Source organism: Leopardus geoffroyi, chromosome B4 (genome assembly GCF_018350155.1).
Source record: "Leopardus geoffroyi isolate Oge1 chromosome B4, O.geoffroyi_Oge1_pat1.0, whole genome shotgun sequence".
Classification (NCBI taxonomy): domain Eukaryota; kingdom Metazoa; phylum Chordata; class Mammalia; order Carnivora; family Felidae; genus Leopardus; species Leopardus geoffroyi.
This window is the reverse complement of record NC_059341.1, coordinates 124,624,781-124,645,476: the sequence shown is the minus strand read 5'-3', so window position 1 is coordinate 124,645,476 and position 20,696 is coordinate 124,624,781. Positions and strand designations below refer to the sequence as shown.

The 20,696-nt window shown below is 40.2% G+C and overlaps 1 protein-coding gene across 1 annotated transcript; it reads right to left on the bottom strand.

The window, feature by feature from the left end:
- Nucleotides 1–95: 95 nt before the first annotated feature.
- Nucleotides 96–20,668, bottom strand: TDG (thymine DNA glycosylase). The gene is made up of 10 exons (XM_045466648.1): nt 20,433–20,668; nt 12,658–12,800; nt 10,022–10,263; nt 8,816–8,885; nt 7,128–7,263; nt 6,851–6,933; nt 6,677–6,771; nt 3,194–3,365; nt 2,637–2,762; nt 96–2,021 (listed from the first exon to the last, which is right to left on the bottom strand). The coding sequence occupies exons 1-10, from the start codon at nt 20,453–20,455 to the stop codon at nt 1,891–1,893; spliced, it is 1,221 nt and encodes a 406-aa protein (XP_045322604.1). The 5' UTR covers nt 20,456–20,668; the 3' UTR covers nt 96–1,890.
- Between the last annotated feature and the right edge of the window lie 28 nt (nt 20,669–20,696).

The following is a 20,696-nucleotide window of genomic DNA, read 5'->3' as shown; positions in this document are numbered from 1 at the left end:
AATACCTTAAACATAACACAAGGTAGACGGATCTGAGGCGTAAAGGGGGAAAGAATACCAGTAACTTCTGCCGCAGAAAAACCTGCAACTTAGGATAATCGTTCTTGGTATTTTTATTGTAAAAACCATCAGACTTCCAAATGAATTTAAAAACCTTTCCAATATTATTTAATGAAAAAGTCTCATATTGTCACATAGGGGATATATCAACGTTTACTACTCATCTGTCAAATGTAATGAAAAACACCATTGTTGTATGCTTGGAAAATCCTCAAACCCATTCTCTAATGAGGGTCCATTATAATTTTAAGGGTATTTTCTCCAGTCAGATTAAAAAAAAAAAAAAAATCTATTGTAAAGCTACAATCATTATATACCAAAGCAATTCCTACTTCCATGCTTTACATAGTCCCATGAAAAAATAATTCAATTGTTCCTAATCCCTGATGCAAGGCACTTCAAAGCACCCGCATGAAACATCCATGTAAACAGCAGTACAGTACATGAGTTAAATAACATGAATGACTTTTACACAGCTTGACCTAGACTAAAAGAAATATAAAATCCATCATAGCCACAGCTAAAAAGTATGTTAAGATTCACAAGAATTTGTTTCTCTTATCATATAGAGAAGAACAAGCCATATAATCTCTTAGGAAAAAAAAACACCTCATAAATATTTTCATATTGAAAAACAGCATGCTCCCTGGGTATGTATGAAATCAGGATATTCAGAAGTGACCAGGAGTTAATTGCAAATGGCATTTCTGAATACCCAGCTTTACTATCCACCAGGCCTAGTAGTCTGGACTATCTGTAGCACCATGGAAAAGGCATTAGAAAATCACACAAGTACGTTACTCCAAACTAACCCTGCCACGAGGCTCACTTAAGTCCACAGTAACAGACAGCAATGACGCAGAGAAAATTTTTTAAGTGACAGCTTATTAGATTCACATAGCAAGAAAAATTGTTATTTTAATACATCTCACGTACATAAAGCACCAGCTTAAATAAGATTATCAAACACCCCAGCTTCTTGTTGCTCAGCCTGAGTTCATTTCTCACCACTTTCCATGTTATGCCCTTAAAGCCAAGGAGGTGCTAGATACCGTAAGAAAAATTCAGTTCCTTCCCTATCAAATGTATGTCTCTCAAGTAAAACACAGAAGAAATAACAAACTTTAAAAGGTCTACTGCATTCTCTGGAATTTACCATTCCAGCAGGGCAGTTTCTGCCTATACTAGAGGATTAACACGCAGGGGTGAGGAGGCCAAAGGCAGGGGTCAGCGCCCTGTCAGAGAAGGCTGGATTAGGCCACACTTGACATTTCTACGGCTGAGCAACTCTCCCAAACCCTCCCTGCTGGTGAGGCCAAGGGGTCTGAGGGTGAGTACGCCTCAGGGAGCCCGTCAAACACCGCTAGACAGCACCACATGGGACTCCCCTAGGCGTTAGCTTCACATATAGAATTCAACACATCTGCCTCTTGACCGGTGCTAATTATTATTAGCATGCCCTTCTTAGGCATAAAAGGAATAATGGTATATCTGGGTTTATGCACAGTTCATAATCAAGTATAAATATTCAGACAGTTACATTTTAAAATTACAGATTAAAAGTGACTCCCAAAAGAAAATCAATTTCTTCATAATGAAATATACTTTATAAAAAGCTGGAATGGTGGTTAATTCAAATACAAAAACTCATACACAAAAAACCGTGCTTTTTTCTTCCAAGCTTACTCAGGTTCATACAGTTGATTCTACCACACAACCATAATATGATTATATCACCAGAATAAAATACTAATAAAATGCTTCAGTTAGCCCCTTCTTGACTACTGCATTAAAACTGCAGCATTTAGGTAGAGCTGAGAAACACCAGTCTTAAGCATGGTTTCCTTCTTCCTGTTCTTGAGTCCCGCAGTGATTATTAAAGGAAGGAATCTGGTCTGTAAACGACTGGGTCATCCACTGCCCATTTGGAATGTCACTGAAAGTTGATTCTCCACTGTCAGCTGCCAGGGTGGGGAGAAGAAGGTTAGTTCATTCTATCTAAAAAGCTTTACACGATTCATCAAGAGATGTTAGCAGTCCAGAGGAGGAGGACTGCCGTTAAAACAGCAAGCTTCTTCAATACAATAATAAATTTCTGTTCTCTTGGCAGATACAGGACTAAGAAACCCTTAATGGTCATTCAGGGAGGGAATGTGATTAGAATGACGTAATGACTTAATGAAAATGAGCTGCTAACACCTACGTGGTGAAACCTCAGATAACCATCACATTTCACTGTCACTAAAAAGATTTTCATAGTACCATTCCCACACTTCAATAATTCATTCTCTTTTAAAAAAATAAAGTGCACTTCCCCAGTCCTGACAAAACCAAGTGTTTGAAAGAAACAAACAGGGGTTCCTGGGTGGCTCAGTTGGTTGAGCATTCGACTCTTGATTTCAGCTCAGGTCAGGACCCCAGGGTTGTGAGATCGAGTCCTGGTGTAGGCTCTGCACTGGGTATGGAACCTGCTTGAGATTCGTTCTCCTTCTCCTTCTGCCCCTCCCCTGCTAGTGCGCGTGAGCAAGAAAGAAAGAGAGGAAGAGAGAAAAACAGACATGTACGGAGGAACATACTTAGCCCATTGGAAGAGAAGCTGCAAGGGTCACTATTGCACGGATTTTCAGTATAAGCACCGCCATACGCTGCTTCATAACCTGGATCGTATTTTTCTTCCTTAACAGCCATCTTCTTTGCATCCTCTGTGGAGAGGGTAAAAGGGATTTACAGCTGTTTTTGTACAACGGTTCTGAAAACAGCTTTATTCAGAAACCCTCATGAACAAATCTTTTTCCTGAATGTTCAAGTGTGCTGAGATCTATCTTTTGTTGCCATCTTTTAAACTCTTTATAACATTTATTAAATTAACTCATCGGAACTGTAAAAGCCTATCAGATTTAATTTCCGGTAGGCTATGTTGCTTCTTCTATCTTCGACATCTGTAGGAGCACCCACGACAGATGGGTAACTTTGGTAAAAGGAGATTTTAACAGTGACTAACATCCGTTGTCAGAACACTCTGGCTGACGATGTAACTGTTCTCCTTTCTCTTGCTTTTAAACTCACAATGTGCGTGCGTTCAGTAGTGTATATATCCATGACACCCAAAAACAGGGCGAAAATGGAAACATACCTTGGGCCAGCTGTAGATCAAATGTATATTGCACCTCTTGAACGTCTGTATTTCGTTCAATGCCTTTCAATTGATCTCGTAAGTCTTTCAGCTTAATGTAGTAATGAACTTTGTCCTGGGCTCGAGGAAACTGAGCACATCTCGCACTGGATGATGGCATAACATAGCAGAGCTAAAATCGTAAAATTTTACAGTTACATAAATGTTACAAATCTATTGAGTCCACTCACATTGAGATTTAAAAATTTATCTTTGGGGGGATTAATTATGATGCCTATCACATATTAATATATGTAAAATCAGTAACAGTAGTTTTGTCTCTTCAGTTAAAATTTGTAAAATTTACTTATTGCAAAGTCAATACATCAAAATAATGAGGCTTTCCCCCCATGTTCATTTACCAATTAACAGTCTTGTCTTTTTAACAGTGAACATATGGTTCACAATTCTAAAGGCACAAAAGAAGTATACAATGAAAAGTATTCCCCCCCAATTCTGTCTCTGTCCACCCAGTTCTCTTCCCAGAGGCAATCAAAGTTGCTGGTTCCAGAGGTATTCTATGAATATAGAATCAAATGTCTCTAATATATGTACTCTCCCTCACCCTTTTTAAAAAACACACAAATGAAAACATGTTCTCTATTCCCTGTTCTACACCTTGCTTTTTTACTCAACAATGTATTCAGAGACAATTCTGTATCAGATATCTAGAGCAGAGTAAAAAGACTTTGTTTTTTTTTTTTAATGTTTTATTTATTTTTGAGAGAGAGAGAGCGAGCGAGCGAGTGCATGAGTAGGGGGAGGGGCAGAGAGGGAGATACAGAATCCAAAGCAGGCTCCAGACTCCAAGCTGTTAGCACAGAGCCGGACACGGGGCTCAAACTCACAAACTATGAGATCGTGACCTGAGCTGAAGTTGGACACCCAACTGACTCAGCCACCCAGGTGCCCCTAGACTTTCTTTTTTTGCAGCTGTGTAGTACTTGCATACTTATTTAACCAAGACCCAGCTGTGGGCATTTAGGTTGTTTCCAGTCTTTTATTATTATAAGGTGTAGTGAAAAAGCTTGTAGATATTTCATTTTGAATATGTGTGAGTGTATCTCTTGGATAAATTCCTAGAAGTGCAATGCCCAGCAGAAAGACATTTGCATTTATCATTTTGGATAATGGTGACAAATTGTTGTTCATAGAATACTAAATATATAACAATATATATCACATGTATATCAAAGAGTGAGGCTGTTAGTTTATGGAATTTCCAGTTGCAATTTCTTGCAATTTTTTTTATATTGGCCTCCATAACATTATAGAAAACAAATTATTGATTTTCTTTTGTGTAGAAAGCATTTAGAAACTCCTGACTCATAAATATATGTAGGTGCAAATGCTACCAGGTTGTGTAGTAGCACTTTTTCAAATCCTAAGATATTCTTCAATTAAAATGATCCAGAAATTTGAAAGTTTTTTTTTGTTTCAAAGAAGAGTCACTAACATCAACAACTGTTAAAATCTCATGATAAAGAATATATTTTAAAAGATAAAAATACTCTCAGCTCAATATAAGAGCTAAAATTACCCATCATGATAGGATTCAAATTCAGTTAGTACTACCCTATTACGGGCACAAATACCCAAGAGATGTACCTGAGCCTCATTTGGCTCTTAAGGGACAATAATGAGGTAATCTATAGGAAGCAATGAACTCACCTGTACAATTTTACTAAAGTAGGTAAGTGTAGGCCTTGGTTTAAACAAAGACCAGGGCTACCACCTACTTTGTCAATGACATATTTGTAACAAGTTAAAGACAGAAGAAATTTAAAAAGGAAAAGTGCAAATGTACGGAGGTGGCAGAAACTGTATTCTGAGGTCTCCACAAAAACCTGTTGACACACTGGCTCCTCCATCATTTAAAATGTCGTCAGGGTGCCTGAGTGGCTCAGTTGGTTGAGCAGCTGCCTTTGGCTCAGGTCATGATCTCACGGTTTGTCGGTTCAAGCCCTGCATCAGGTTCTCTGCTGTCTGCAGGGAGCCCGCTTCAGATCCTCTACCTTCCTTCCCCTCTGCCCCTCCCCCACTCGTTCCCTCTCTCTCTCAAAAATAAATAAAAACTTATTAAAACAAAAAACAAAAAAAGGGGTGGCTGGTGGTTCAGTCGGTTAACCATCTGACTTCGGCTCCGCTTGTGGGTTCCAGGCCCTCCTTGGGCTCTGTGCTGACAGATCAGAGCCCGGAGCCTGCTTTGGATTCTGTGTCTCCCTCTCTCTCTGCCCGTCCCCCGGCTGCCCTCTGGCTCTTTCTCTCTCAAAAATAAATAAACACAAAAGAAAAGAATAAAAAGAAAAAACGAAAATAAATAAAATGTTGTCTATAACACATGTGCCTGTGTTTTGTATGTTGTTTTTCAAAAAGTTGTAAACAAGGGGAGCCTGGGTGGCTCAGTTGGTTGGGCGTCCGACTTCAGCTCAGGTCATGGTCTCGCGGCTTGTGAGTTCGAGCCCCACGTTGGGCTCTGTGCTGACAGCTCAGAGCCTGGAGCCTGTTTCTGATTCTGTCTCCCTATCTCTCTGCTGCTCCCCTGTTCATTCTCTCTCTCAAAAATTAAGAAACATTGGGGCGCCTGGGTGGCGCAGTCGGTTAAGCGTCCGACTTCAGCCAGGTCACGATCTCGCGGTCCGTGAGTTCGAGCCCCGCGTCGGGCTCTGGGCTGATGGCTCAGAGCCTGGAGCCTGTTTCCGATTCTGTGTCTCCCTCTCTCTCTGTGCCCCTCCCCCGTTCATGCTCTGTCTCTCTCTGTCCCAAAAATAAAAAAAAAAAAAAAAAAAAAAACGTTGAAAAAAATTAAGAAACATTAAAAAAAAAATTTAAGTTGTAAACAAAACTTAAAACTAGATTTAAGAAGCAAAATCTGAACTAAGTGTCTGCAGAAGCGATACAGAAATAACAGAGTTTGAAAACCACTGTTACTTAGTGATGCCTTTATGTATAAGACAGTAAATACACCAAGGGCCAAGCAGGTTGTCTGGATGTCTGTCTGCAACCGGGCTGCACACTATTTAGATGGCTCCACAATGACACTGGGCTAAGATATACAAAAAGGGGGCACTGAGCAGTGTTACTAATTGGGAGCATGTCTGTATTTATATGTTTGTTTCATACTGAGTAAGGGCTAATCTACTTGAATCTGGTAAGAATATGCCATTAAATATATTTTGAATGTAGTATGTTAGCCAGCTCCTCTCAATATTTTAGCCAAATAACATAAGACATTTTATCTGACAAATGTTTCTTTCTTTAATAACAGTATCTGAATTAATCTGCAACTATTAGTTTGAGTTGATAGATAACTAGTACTCAACAAAATCCAGTGCTTTGTTTTCATGGCACAAGTTACAATGGAAAGGACAAATAAAAAAGGAAAACTAGCTAGAAAAAAAATTCATATTTAGCTGATATACAAATATAATTTTAAGGACTTACAGTTTCTGTGTCTGGGATCTTATGGGGTTGAAGTCCAAATTCTAAGTTTTTAACCTTAACTCCAAAAACTTCTTTACTAAAAATTTCATAAATACCTAAAATGAAATACAAACATATTTACGTTGTCCATAATGTTAGCAAAGAAAAAAGACAAAATTTAAAAGTAAATCTTACATTTTCCATTAAACACTGCTATTCGTGGCTGATATTTCTGTAATTTCTGCACTAGAATACGTCCTCCTTCACGGAATTCTTTACTAAAATTGAATTAAAAAGTAGTCAAAATATAAGTGCAGTAATATTTATAATATGCTGAATTCAGAGAGCTTTCAATACAACATCAATTCATATACTTGTTAAGCTCAGCTTGCACTAGATACATACAGCGTTCCTAGAGTATATGAGACACCAGCATGGTCAGGTTCCAACCGATAAAAATGAATGAAATTACCTGGATAGATCTTTGCTGCCTGGTGTTGTCCTTTCCACCATATTGGTAAATCCAATACCATACTTTCCTGGTAAAGTGTGATCATCCATATGGTTCAGTTGGACCTCACTCAGGCCTGACATAAACAGACACTTCCCTGTGAAAGAGAGTTCAGTTTATTTGCACGTAGGTCAAAGGTTTTTGCCCCATGAATCACTATGGTAGTCTATATTTATCCTGAAATTAAAAAAAAAAAAAAAAAACATTTAGGATATTTAGGAAATTACAGGTAAAATACCGTATCAAGCAATCACTATGTGTTAATAAACCCTTTGCATGGATTATCTCATTTAATCATAATGATCTTATGAAATATTAACTACTATTTTTATCTCCTCTTCCCAGGGCAGTTAAGGTAAATGGCTGTTGAGAATACACAGCTAGTCAGTGCTTCAAAACTGGTTTTCTTTCTAGGAACTAGTCATACCATTGCCCCTGGAATACCTCAAAAAGACAAACATACACCAACAGACCCAGAACATTCCAACACTTTGACAATGGAAAAAATTAAAAATTCAAACGTCTCTTAGAAATTGTTTTAAATAATGGAGACAATATGTCCTTAGTTCCAAAACACATTATTGTACTTTCCGCCCTAAATGTTTTTAATGTAACTCTTAGATAACCAACTAGTATTTTCTGAGGGCCTACTGCATGCCTTTTTCTATTAGGTGGTGTTAGGTAAGTCGACTTACATATTAAGACAATACAATAGTAGTTACAATTGGGTTTAAAATTCACTCTACAAGTATGAGGGTCTTTAATACAGATACGAAGTAGGGGCGCCTACAACGGGGCTCAGGCGGTTGAGTGTCTGACTTTGGCTCAGGTCATGATCTAGCGGTTTGTGGGTTCGAGTCCCGCATCGGGCTCTGTGCTTGATAGCTCAGAGCCTGGAGCCTGCTTCAGATTCCGTGTCTCCCTCTCTCTCTGCCCCCACCCCCACTCACACTCTGTCTCTCTCTCCTTCAAAAAGAAATAAACATCAAAAAAAATTTAGAAAAACAGAATGTCTCTAATCACAGAATTTCTTAACTGTTACAGCTTGATTCCCAACGATCAATGCATTTCATCTCTCCTAGGAAATAAGATCAGCAGAAATCTGGAAAGGTCAGTGTTCTGTCTATACTGGCACAATGATGTACTATTGTTACTATGACTGTAGGTAACAACTAAAAAAGAAAATTCATTTTAAAAAGTAGTAAAACTCATTTAAAACAATTAGCAAAACAAAAGAGAAAGTGCTACTTTTCTTGCCCTTCTGTTCTCTTACACCAAAACATCAACAGTGACATATCTTTTTCAAGCCTTTTATTTTTGTGCACGCATGCACAGAAAACACGTTTGTGTCTGGGGGCTCTGGGTGGCTCAGCTGGTTGAGCGTCCTCTAGATTTCCACTCAGGTCACGATCTCACAGTTTGTGGGGTCGAGCCCTTGGTTGGGGGCTCAATGCTCAGCACAGAGCCTGCTTAGGATTCTGTCTCTCTCTGCCCCTCCCCCGCTTGTGCTCTTCCCCTCCCCTCAAAATAAACTTAAAAACAAAAAAACCCACACAGTTTGGCTAAAAAGGAAAAAAAAAAAACAAACCCAAACTATTAACAAAGATATCTAGTTTAAAAGTAAAAAAATAAAGGCAAGAACTACTTACAAAAATGGTTTCCAGGTCCAGGGTAATGATGCCCTTTGTAAGCTGCCATTAGTCCCGGGTTTATGCCAATCTGCAAAAAATGTTTATACACTTAAGTCTTGAAAAGTAGGATTTACGCCTGAGGGCTTCTGTGGAGTAGTGATGGACAAAACTAAATTTATTAAAATAAAAATTTAATCCAGCATCATCGGCAATCCCGTTTATCAAGTACCTATTTTTGATATGAATAAAGTATTTCATTTTGAGGGAAAAAAAAAATTCCCTTTATATCAAAAGTGTTGCTGCTGTTTTGAAAAACCAGTTTAAAAAAAAAAAAAAAAAGGCAGAAACAGACCATCAATACAGAGAACAAACTGGTGGTGGCCAGAGGCAGGGGAGACAGGCAAAACGGGTGAAGGAGAGTGGGAGGCACAGCACGGGGACCAGGGTCGACGGCATGGCAACGGCGTATGGTGAGGGATGGCGGCTACGCTTGCCGTCAGCACAGCATAATGAATAAACTTGTTAAATCACCATGTTGTACACCTGAAACTAATGGATGTGTGTCAACTATACTTCAATGCAAAAAAAAAAAAAAAAAGTAAAACAAAAATAAATTTTAGAGATAAAAAACAGTGTGACTCCCTCGTGTCCCCAAGCCCCCACCTCCACCCAACCGGACTGGAAAGAGAGAGGTCCTGGAGCAACCGATCAGCTGAGCCCAGGTCCAGCCACAGCCTGCTTCTCCACTCCCACCAAGCCGCTCACTCCACGTCATTTACAGTTGTTTGCATGCTGATGTTTCTTACAGTTACTGACAAAAATCAGAGCTCAAAATCAGTACTATCACTTATGGAGACCTCACACGTAATGTGCAATCTAAGTGATTCACGTGGATTATTTTACCTAACTGCAATCCTATGAGGAAGGTACTATTATCACCCCTGCTTCACCAATAAGGAAACTTGGTGATTAGGAAGGTTAAGGCTTGTTCAAGGTCATACCCACATGGCAAGACCTGAAACCAGACAGCCATACTCTGGAGCCCATCCTCTTAAACACATCCATATGTGTCCACAACCTTATGAAGGTGACAAAATGACACCATTTACTACCAAAAGGATTCTTAGAAATGGTTCAACAAAATGCTATTTGCAAGAACAGAGGTTATGTAAATTTAATTCACCAATACTATTTACAAAACCAAATGAGGACAAAAATTCTTACAATCACAATGTCCAGATTGAAAGTCAAAATGTCCGGGAGGGTCTTGGTTAGAAGTTCAGCTTCTGAAACACCATTAAAACGGTCTACCTTTCTTTTCACTTTAAATGTGTCCGTAATTTTTTCTTGCTTTTCTTTTGATTTTGTGGACTTGCCAGATTTTTTGGCCTCAACAGGTTTTTTGGGTTCTACCGGTTTTTTTGGTGCCGTTGCTCTGGGTTTTCTTTTCCTTCCTTTTGGAGTCTCTGAAACACAGTAATTTCAATGAAGTAGATGCAGAAAAACATAAGAACATCAGGCAGCTTTCCCAGTAGAGTCACCCCATCAACGCCCTTGCTACCTTCTCCTATCTCCCAGCCTCACCATCCTCTGCAGTACCCTCCCTCTTCCTTCATCTTAGGACGGGGTTCTCGAGGCCCTATACCCTGCCCTCCTTCCTCTGCTAGCTGTTCTCTGGATGAAACGTACATAATGATCATAGATTGATTTCCCATGGACTCTTCCCTGTCATCTTGATCTCCCCAGGGATTTAAAGCATTCAGGTCCTATTTTATAGAAATTCTAAATGTAAATACATAAACAGCGCAATAAATGAGAAAATAAATAGAGCAAAAAATAGGGAGGAAGGGAACCTTTTAACTCGATTTTCCCATAATTTCCAGCAATAGAAAACCTCAAATGGCTTGTGGGCTTGTTTTAGAGATGAGTGTATTCTGTTCCACACACAGCCAAAGAGGTGAATTTAGAGATGCTGAAGATGAAATCTCTGGGCGGGAAAGTAGTCTTCAAAAGGCAAGACCAGGGGGGCACCTGGGTGGCTCAGTTGATTAAGCATCTGACTTTGGCTCAGGTCATGATCTCACAGTTCGTGGGTTCAAGCCCCATATGGAGCTTTGTGCTAACAGCTCAAGGCCTGGAGCCTGCTTTGGATTCTGTGTTTCCCTCTCTCTGCCCCTCTCTGGCTCGTGCTCTCTCTCAAAAATAAATAAATGTTAAAAAATTAATTAATTAATTAATTAAAAAAAAAAAAAGGCAACACCAGGGGGGCACGTGGGTGGCTCAGTCAATTAAGTGTCCGGACTCTTGGTTTCGGCTCAGGTCATGATCTCACAGTTCGTGAGAGTTTGAGGCCCAAGTTGGGCTCTGTGCTGACAGTGTGGAGCCTGCTTGGAATTCTCTCACCCTCTCTCTGCCCCTCCCTCGCTCTCTCTTGCACGTTCAAAATAAATGAATAAACTTCAAAAAACAGAAAAGAAAAAAGAAAAAATATGCAAGACCAGGGATGTCTTAGGACCTAAAGCAGAGCTTCTCAATCTCAGCACTACTAACATTTTAGGTTGAATGATTTTGGTAGAATGCTACTCTGTTTAAGTAATATACAGGGTTGTCCTGTATATTACTGAATGTTTAACAGCAACCTTGACCTCTACTCAATAGATGCCAGTAGCACCCTGCCAATCATGACAATCAAAGTTGTCTCCAGGTATTGCCCAATGTCCCTTGGGGGGGGGGAGGAGGGCGGGAAACACGCCCAGTCAAGAACAACTGACCTAGAGTTACCCAATAGGAAGGTGTGCTTTTCTTACCCTTGTTTAACATCTCTCTTAATTTCTTAGGCCCCTCCTCCATTCTACTACCATTAGGCAGTTCCCTAACCCAGCATCCTGTCCTTCCTCTCTTCTACCCCACACTGATTTAGCCACTCTCTACGCGAAGGGATCCACCTCCACTGGCCTGTAGCTGGGAAGTCCCAGTGCTGCCAGCCCAGGAAAATAGGAGAATCATCGGCAGGGGTATCTCCAATGCAGTGGAGTCAGATGTGTTTCTGGAATCATAAGATGAAACTCTTGAACACATTTCTCATACAATACTGCTACACTGGAGAAAACCATTACCTTCTTCTCTCCATCCCCTCAGGTCTCCCTCATTTCATCCTCAGATTATTCAGTCTCAAATCCACTTTTTGCCTCCAAATTCTGCCTTACTCCCAACCATCCATTCTATCCTCTATAATTTTTCCCAGGCTGACTTTTAGAATGTTACCCTGTTTAAGTCACCCTCTGCTTCCATTCTCTCAAAAGCTCCCTACCACCTTCAGGAGAGAACATACATTCTTCGAGTTACAAGGCACTTTCCAGCCTCATTGATCACTATTTTTTTTGCTGTACACCAGACTCCCAAAGACACAGAATAACTACTTTTTAACTGTCATGATTCTTCACATCTGTCTTTTGCCCATGCTATTCCCTAGGCCAGGAATGTTCCCCACCCCATTCTTCATGGGGATAAAGTCTCCTCACCCTTGACTTCCAGAGCTCTGGGAAGCTGCTTCTGAACCTCGGTCCGAGTTAGTGTCAACCCTATAAGCTCTCACAGCATCCTGTGCCCCTCTTCACCACTGTGTGCTTAAAGCATACCGTGTGTTTACTTACTATTTTCTCCTACGAGATTATGAGCTATTTGAGGGCAGGATCCATGTTCTTTTATTCCCCCAAATGTATCACAGTGCCTGGCACATACTTAAAAAGTGGTTAACGTTTTAAATACTAAAATAAAATAAAAATTCTTCATTAAACCCTTTCTTACATAAGCTGGCCAATCCAATAGCTACTTTTCTCAACTATCCTGATGAAAACTACCTTGTACAGGTTCCTGAGCAGGCACTGGTTCTGGAACTTCCGCTGGCATTTGCTGTTCGTCCATAACATTCATATCAGGAGCTTCAGCCATCATTTGTTGAAATGGGAATGTATAAAAAGCTTGAGCTTGCTGAAGGGAGTAGCTGAAAGAACAATTAAGTACAAGACATGTCAATGAAATTACCCGACTAGAAGTTTAAACGATGAGCTTTAAAAACCTTTAGGATCCAAACACTGTGTGGTCAGACTGTAATATATAGAGTTGATAATAGGGGCAAAGGGAGGAGGAAGGTCTATTCCTAAATGTGTGTATTCACCCGATGTTTACTTTGTGCCTATTAACCAATATTAAGGAACTCTCCCACTGATTAATGACAAGATGTGTCAGCAATAAAACTTACCAGTCCTGTCAAGTCAGCCTGTGCTTTCTCTGAAATGAGATCATGGGAATTTGCTAGCAGAGAGACTTAAAAGGCACAGCAGCTCATACAGGGTTAAAGTGTCCACACAAACAGTTTGTCTCTATCTTCACATTTAATTCTTTGGTCATAAGATCCTCTCCAACCTAACCCCACCCAGCTTTACTGAGATACAACAGACATGAAATGTGTAAGTTAAAAGTATATGATGTTTTGATTTGATACATATTTTGCAAAATGATTACTAAGTCTTAGCTAATACCTCCATCATGTCACATAATTACCATTTCTTTTTTGTAATGAGAACACTTAAAATCTACTCTCTTATCAACTTTCAAGTACGTAGCAAGGTATTATTAGCTCTAATCACCACCATGTACATTAGATCCCTAAAACGTGGTCATCTTATAACTGGAAGTTTTTCTCCTTCGACCAACAACTCCCCATTCCTGCCTTCCCTCCAATCTACTTAAGGTTCTCTTTTGGTTTATTTGCCTATTTAATGATTTATGCATTGGATCTGGTTTTAAATTGTTGCTGGGTTTTTACCACTAGATGAGGGCTAGAAATGGACATTTTGTACATATCTGTGAATTTATGGGGAAAAAAACATTTTTAAATCTCTTCTCTGAACATCTTTCAGACTTTGTTACAAGTACTCAGTTCAATATAAGGAACACAAAAAACAATGGCCAAAACCAATTTCTCATGACTACCCACCACTGTCTCACACTGCTGCCTACAGCACAAAAGCTACGGAAGCAAACATGTATTTTCTGAAACTCAAGTTACATCTAATGCCAAACGATGCCATTACATACACAACGGGAAGGAAAACACTAGGAAATAAAATGGGTCAGTGTAATTTACCATTTGGAGAGAAAAGTCGTTTTCTGTGGCAAGCTACTCACTTATTAGTTATGGAGAAAGAAAAGGGGAAGCTCAGAAAGTAGAAATTAAAAAGAAAAGCTAGGGACGTCTAGGGGTGCAGTTGGTTATGTGTCTGACTTTGGCTCAGGTCTTGATCTAGAGGCTTGTGAGTTTGAGCCCCGAGTTGGGGTCTGTGCTGGCAGCTCAGAGCCTGGAGCCTGCTTCAGATTCTGTGTCTCCCTCTGTCTTTGCCCCTCTCCCGCTTGCTCGTTCAAATGAATAAATAAATAAACAAATAAGATAAACTAGTACATTTTATATGAATGAATCTTATTATGCATAAATCATATCTTAATAAAATGGTTGGGATGGCGGGGGAGGCAAACTAAAGCAGAAGCTTGTAAGAGACTATCTGTGGGTGCCCAGGCTGAAATCCCGGACGCTCAAAGACAGGGGCCAAATCCTAATGGACAAACCACTGGAGAGGAATTTTAGCTTCAAGCTATCTTCAAGGGTAAGCTGTTAAAGAAAAGGTTAAGAATTAGAAAGGTATTACACTATATCTTAAGACTTTTACTTCTTTAAATATATTGTTTCCAGTTACATAAAAAATAGGTATGACAATCCAGTAAACTTTAGTCTAGTAACATGAAAAGACTATGCAGCAAAATTAATGTACTGATATTTTTTAAAGCACAGAAAATGTTTAATACAGACTTTAAAGTAGAAAGGATCACGAAACAGTATTGTAACCTAAGGTTGCATGTTGGGAAAATATGTAGACAAGTCCTAGAATCTCAAATGTAAAAGATGAAGAAAAGCGCTTAAATCATGCTTGGCACAAAGTAAAATGTCCTCTTTTTCCACCACACTTTTCTTTTAATAATAATCATAGCTCCTTTTGATGAACTGTAAAATCATTGGTTGTTCAGTGTTTATTACTCAAATACTCTAAGTACCTCTGGTACTTTACAGGAAGTTAAAATAGAACAGAAATAGAAAAATAAAGAAATGAGAAATACGATGTGTAAGGTAATACACTATCTTGAGTATTAAACTCAGTCTTATCATCTCAACGGCTTCCTAAGAGAACAAAAGGAAAGAGAGTGCGACACAACATTCTTATTATTTGGCAGAAGCAAGCAAAAAACCTTCGAGGACTTCAAAGCTAGGAAACTAGAGTTCTAGATAACTCAATTTCCTATTATCCAGCGATAATTACAACTGTAAGCAGCATAAACCTGTTCAACCTTAATTAGAAGATATTTAATACATTTGTTTTATTTATATACACTTGCCCCTTTGTAATTCAGAATCACGCCAACTTTACAAGGCTTGTTTTCTCTCTGCGAGGGACAGCAACACAAGAGCACTTGGTCATCACTCCTCCTCTCGGACTCCTTCTCTCACCATGAAAATGATTTTTACATATGTGGACGATGTACAGGAAACGGGACCAAATCTGTCCAGATCCCAGAGTTATTTTCTGTAACTCAAATTTGGTATCAAATTTCCAAGCATGAGGGATGACCTTATTTCCCCTTGCTCACTTTTCTTCCCTATCATTGGTTTGTCCCCACACTGTTCTGTGCCTCTCCTTTGTCTGAAGCTCACCCCTTCCTCTCTCCTAGGCTCCATTCACACCCCCCTTTTTGGAGGGTGGGAGGACATCTACTCATTTTTCACTCCTCCAAAAAGCATCACAGGCCAACCACGCCCTTGACTATCCCTCCATGGTTACCCACCCCGATGAATACAGGTCTCTTCATTATCCAGAAATGTGTGAAACTCAGCTAAGGTAGTAAGATTGTCTCTTCCGCTCGGGTTCTTTGGTGCCTGTTCTGCTTCTGGCAATGGCAGTGCCAGGACCTAGCACACATTTCCTTGAATTCTGGCCTTGGTGGGTCTTTCAGTCTGGAAGTATGATGTAGTCACACCCCAGGGCAGCCAGCAATTAGTTCCCTAGCGAGTCTTAGTCTTTCTGCTTGGATGCTACTAGAGACAGAAGCCTCACTAGCAACCTTACGCCTCCCATCAAGTCATAACTTAAGAGACAACCGCCCCCCAAATTAGATATGACATCCATGTCGATATACAACGATATAAACACAATCAGTATTACCCAACAGAGACACAGGCAAACACAACTGGGTCCTGCTTTCTCAGATACGATCTCTGGCATGATCCCCAGTGGCATGAGGGTAGAGGGCATCTGAGCAGGGAAGCACACGGCAGAGATATCAGACAAGACCAAATCAGAGATGCACACCCTTTCCCTTGAACATCAGTGCCCAAAGCACTGGTTTTTACAGCCGTCTGAAATTGATATACTGTGTATTTTCCTAATGAATTGTGTATTTCCTAACAGTCTTACTTAAAACACACACACACACACACACACACACACACACACATACACACACAGCTGTGACTGAGGAGTCCAATTAATTCAGATTTTGCTGTACTTCAAAAACTAACTCTTTAAGGTTTTCTCTAAAATGAACACCTCCAACTTCTTTAATACTCAGGTATTTTCCACTATTTTAAAGATTTAAGTTGCTCTTTTCTATATACATTTGTCTTAGTCTTCTTGGGCTGCTACAACAAAACACCATTTAGTGTCCACTGAGAGCCTACTTCCTGGTTCATAGGGGTGGCCTTCTTGCTGTATCTTCACAAAATGGAAGAGGTGAGGGACCTCTAGGACCTCTTTTAAAAGGGCACTAATCCCATTCATGAGGGCCCCACCTCCAAATACCATTACATTGGGGATTAGGTTTCAACATAGGCATTTTAGAAGAACACAATTCATAGCAATATTTTATTATTTTCACTTAATATTAATATTATTAATAATATTCATATTACTATTCACTTAATATTCATATTAATATGATTATACAACACTGAATAATTACAAAATAATAATCAATGGGGTGCCTGGGTGGCTCAGTCGGTTGAGCATCTGACTCTTGATTTCAGCTCAGGTCATGACCAGAGGGTTGCGGATCAAGCTCTGCCTCAAATTCCGTGCTGAGTGTGGAGCCTGCCTAAGATTCTCTCTCTCTCTCTCTCTCTCTCTCTCTCTCTCTCTCTCTCCCTCCCTCCCTCCCTCCCTCCCTCTCTCTCCCCCCCCCAACAAAACAAAACAAAACACTCACACACACACAAAATCAGTGCTAAATAATCTAAATTCTCAACTAAAGAGAATTAGGTATATAAACTACAATGGAATACCGTCATAACTATTTAAAGATTACATTTAATATTGCAAAGTGGAACTGTGTGTATTCACCACACATTACTGGGTATTTACTGTACATAGTCTACTAGAAACTATAAATACAAAGATTTAGAACAAGCCAGAGTCCCCAATTCATTCAACTCTTCTTCATATAGTATGACTTCAAGTTTCTACACTACTTTGTCATTTTTTGGTGCTTAAAAGAAAACAAAATAAAAATTCTCCAGATACAGCTTCATCATCCTGAAACCGAGCAGGGCTCAGCTTCCTCATCCTGGAGTCCTACTGCAGAATCCATTACATTAACTTTACTAGAACCCACATTATACTGTTAATTCAAACTGAGTTTAACGTCAATGAAAACTGCCCTTTTATTACCTCCCCCTCACATCACTGATACTTCTGCACCTAAGCACAGAACTGTGTCTCTTTTGGTAAAAGATGATTCAACACTCCAGCTGTTAGGATATGGATTCTGATTTAAACTACCAATTCCACAAACTTCTTCCAGAGTTGGGTCATTCACAAATCTTATCAGCATTCCAACAGCACCCAGAAGTTGTTAAATTGCTGAAAAGAACAAGTTGGGGTAGAACAACAAGGCACATCAATATAGATCTCTCTTCAGCCTGCCCTCGATTCTTTCGGCAGTAAAACAGCTTTGATTCCACCTAACTGGACTGACATCAGTCCGTCTTCGTCTTGCCCACAGAGAAGTGATATGTGGCACAGTTGTCAGGGAGGCAGACTTTGGGCCACATTGCCTGCGTTCAAATTTCAGCTCTGCTCAAGTTCCTTAACCTCTGTGTCCCAGTTTCCACATCTGCAAAATGGAAATAGTTGTACCTAATTTGTTGGTTATGAGGATTAAATTAGTCAACATATGTAAAACACTTAAAACAGTGCCTGGTATATAGTAATTTTGCAATAATAATAATAATAATAATAATAATAAAGACAGCAGGACAGGATTAAATTTTTAGATACCTCCTGTCAGCATCATCCTGAAGCTGTCTAGTCCACTATCATTATCCAAAAGGGAATGAACCTAGCTTGATACATCTTGCTTTTTTCCCAAATTATACTGTAACCTAGTGGCCACTGGTTCCTTTTAAATATGCTCAATAACCACTGAAAAGTAAAAATTTTGTTTAGGATCAAAGTCAATAAATTAGAAGACAGACTCCACCTAGGAAGAAACAGGAACTCATGTGTTTATTTTCAGGCTTCAGGTCTCTCTCCTGTTATCTGCAAGTTCTTAAAGATTGCTGTAATCTAGCTTCTCATTTGACATATAATTTATCCAGGCCAGGAAACTGGATTTCTCTTAGAGCAGCTGAAAGTTCTCTTAAATGCCCTCATTGATCTTGTCTCTTAAAGACATTCATTCTGCCATTTCTTGTCTCTAATCATTTTTCTTAACATAGAGATAAGAAAAATTAGAACCAAATGTTTGTTTCCTGTTATCTACTAACACCATGCCGGTGGACTAGGCAGAAAATCCAAACCTTTCTTGCCCTCGATGCAACACCTAACTAAAAAGTTCTTTTTGGTCCCTAACATTTCCAGAAAGGCTGATTTCATTTAAGGGTTAACCTTTCCAGTCTGTATTTTCAGTAGCCCATGTCACACTTTTACAAAGTCATTTTTGATTTGGCATCCTACTTTCCATTTTTGATAAATGTCCTTTCCATGCCAAAGCTCATTAGATACATACTGATCCTCTCCTTCCTTTTTTCCTCTCTGGGTAGACATTATTTGTTATGATACTAGAACTATCTTCTCTTAAAAAAAGAGTCCATATTAATGGAATTTTTTCCTTTGAATTTTTTGAAATTACTCTTCCAAAATAAAAAGTAAATTCATTATATCCGGCATTCCATTCTACTCCTTGATTAGCATGAAGTCAAGAGTGACAGAGAACCACTTTCTCAGGATTATCTGGGGCCTCAGTCATCTCAGAATCCCCAAGGATAAAGCCCTTACCCTACTAACACAAAATTCTCTATTTCCTGAGGTTAAAACTTTGTGAGTCAAATTAAAAATGATCTATAACCCTGTGGACGGGTTAAGACAGCATACAAGCCAAATTTTAGGTAAACATCGTACCAGAGACCTATTACTTTGCTCTGAAGCACTGAGCAAGGTCTTCTAATGTGTAATTCATTTGATGGTAGACTTCACCCAGGTTTCAGTACTGATCTGAAGTAAGATCGCAAAGGTGGGACTGAATTTCACAAGTTCTGGTGAATTCTTTTAAATGTAAAGTTCTTTTGGGAAGGAAGTGCAGTACTTTATTTCAGGACTTGACCAGAAAAGCCAGGATAAAGACCACACTTTATATACCTCCTTTCCTAACCTCTAAAGACTGTTTTGGTGATCTAATCCCTTCCACGTAACACAGATTCACAGCATGTCAGAACTGGATTCCAGAGATGTCCTATTTTACAGACATGAACAGGCCCAGAGAAGTGAAGTGTCTTGCCTAAGTTCAGGGCCCCGGAGAGTCCGGAAAATTATTAGATCTTACAGAATTTTATTCCAATGTAAATCATTAGTTTTTCTTAAGGATCCTGCTACCCTATCTAATGATTTTCTTCATTTAGTTTTCTGCGAGGAGTTCGAATCTCGCCATCTCTGCGTTTGCCAAACGTTCTCTCCACGAATCTAACACTCCTCAAAGGACATACTGAAAAGTTGATTAAATTCACCCCCCAAGATCACCAGAAAGCATTTTTAGATGACTACTTGGGAGTATTAGCCATAATACAGAATTCAAGAGACTTTGTACGGCAATGTTATCCACCTTGTGGCCCCTGACGCTGATCTTACTAAACCTACGGGAAAGGAAGCCACAATAAAACTACTAATTTTAAAATTAGAGCTCCAGAAGTGATACGCGTGATATTCCATCTTTACAGCTCTTCGCATAATAACGGAGGGTGAAGGCAAACGTAGCCAAGAATGACAACCGGAAAGAGATATTAACCGGACCCTGTGGGTCGCTTATTAACGCCTGTTAAAGCCGGCTGGATGCCGGGAAGGCCGGAAGAAGGGCACAGGTACAGGTGGCGCCGCTTCCGAGCGGCCCGAGGAGGGTGGCAGTGCGCACGCGCAGGCCAGGTCTTTGTACTCCGGCCGCGGCCTTTAAAGACCCCTGCGTGCGTGCGCGCGCGCGCCCGCCGGCCAACCCCGCCGCGAGGGGCGCTGGGGGGAAGGGCGGCGCTCCGCCCCGGGCTTACCTGCCCGCGTTCTCCGCTTCCATTCCCCGCTGCCGCTCTAGTCAGCGGCTACTCCTGCTGGGCAGGCGAACGACTGGTCTCCGCAGTACCGCGGCGTACCAACGGCGGTACAACAATAATCAGAGACTGGACACGATTGCTGGCAGAACTGGGACAGCGGCGGACGCTCAGGCTCCTCCCCGGAGCTTCCAGTTCCCCCCTCCCAGTTTTGACCCCCCCACCCCCCACGCGCGGCGCTTCCGTCTGCTCCGAGCCAAATCCTAC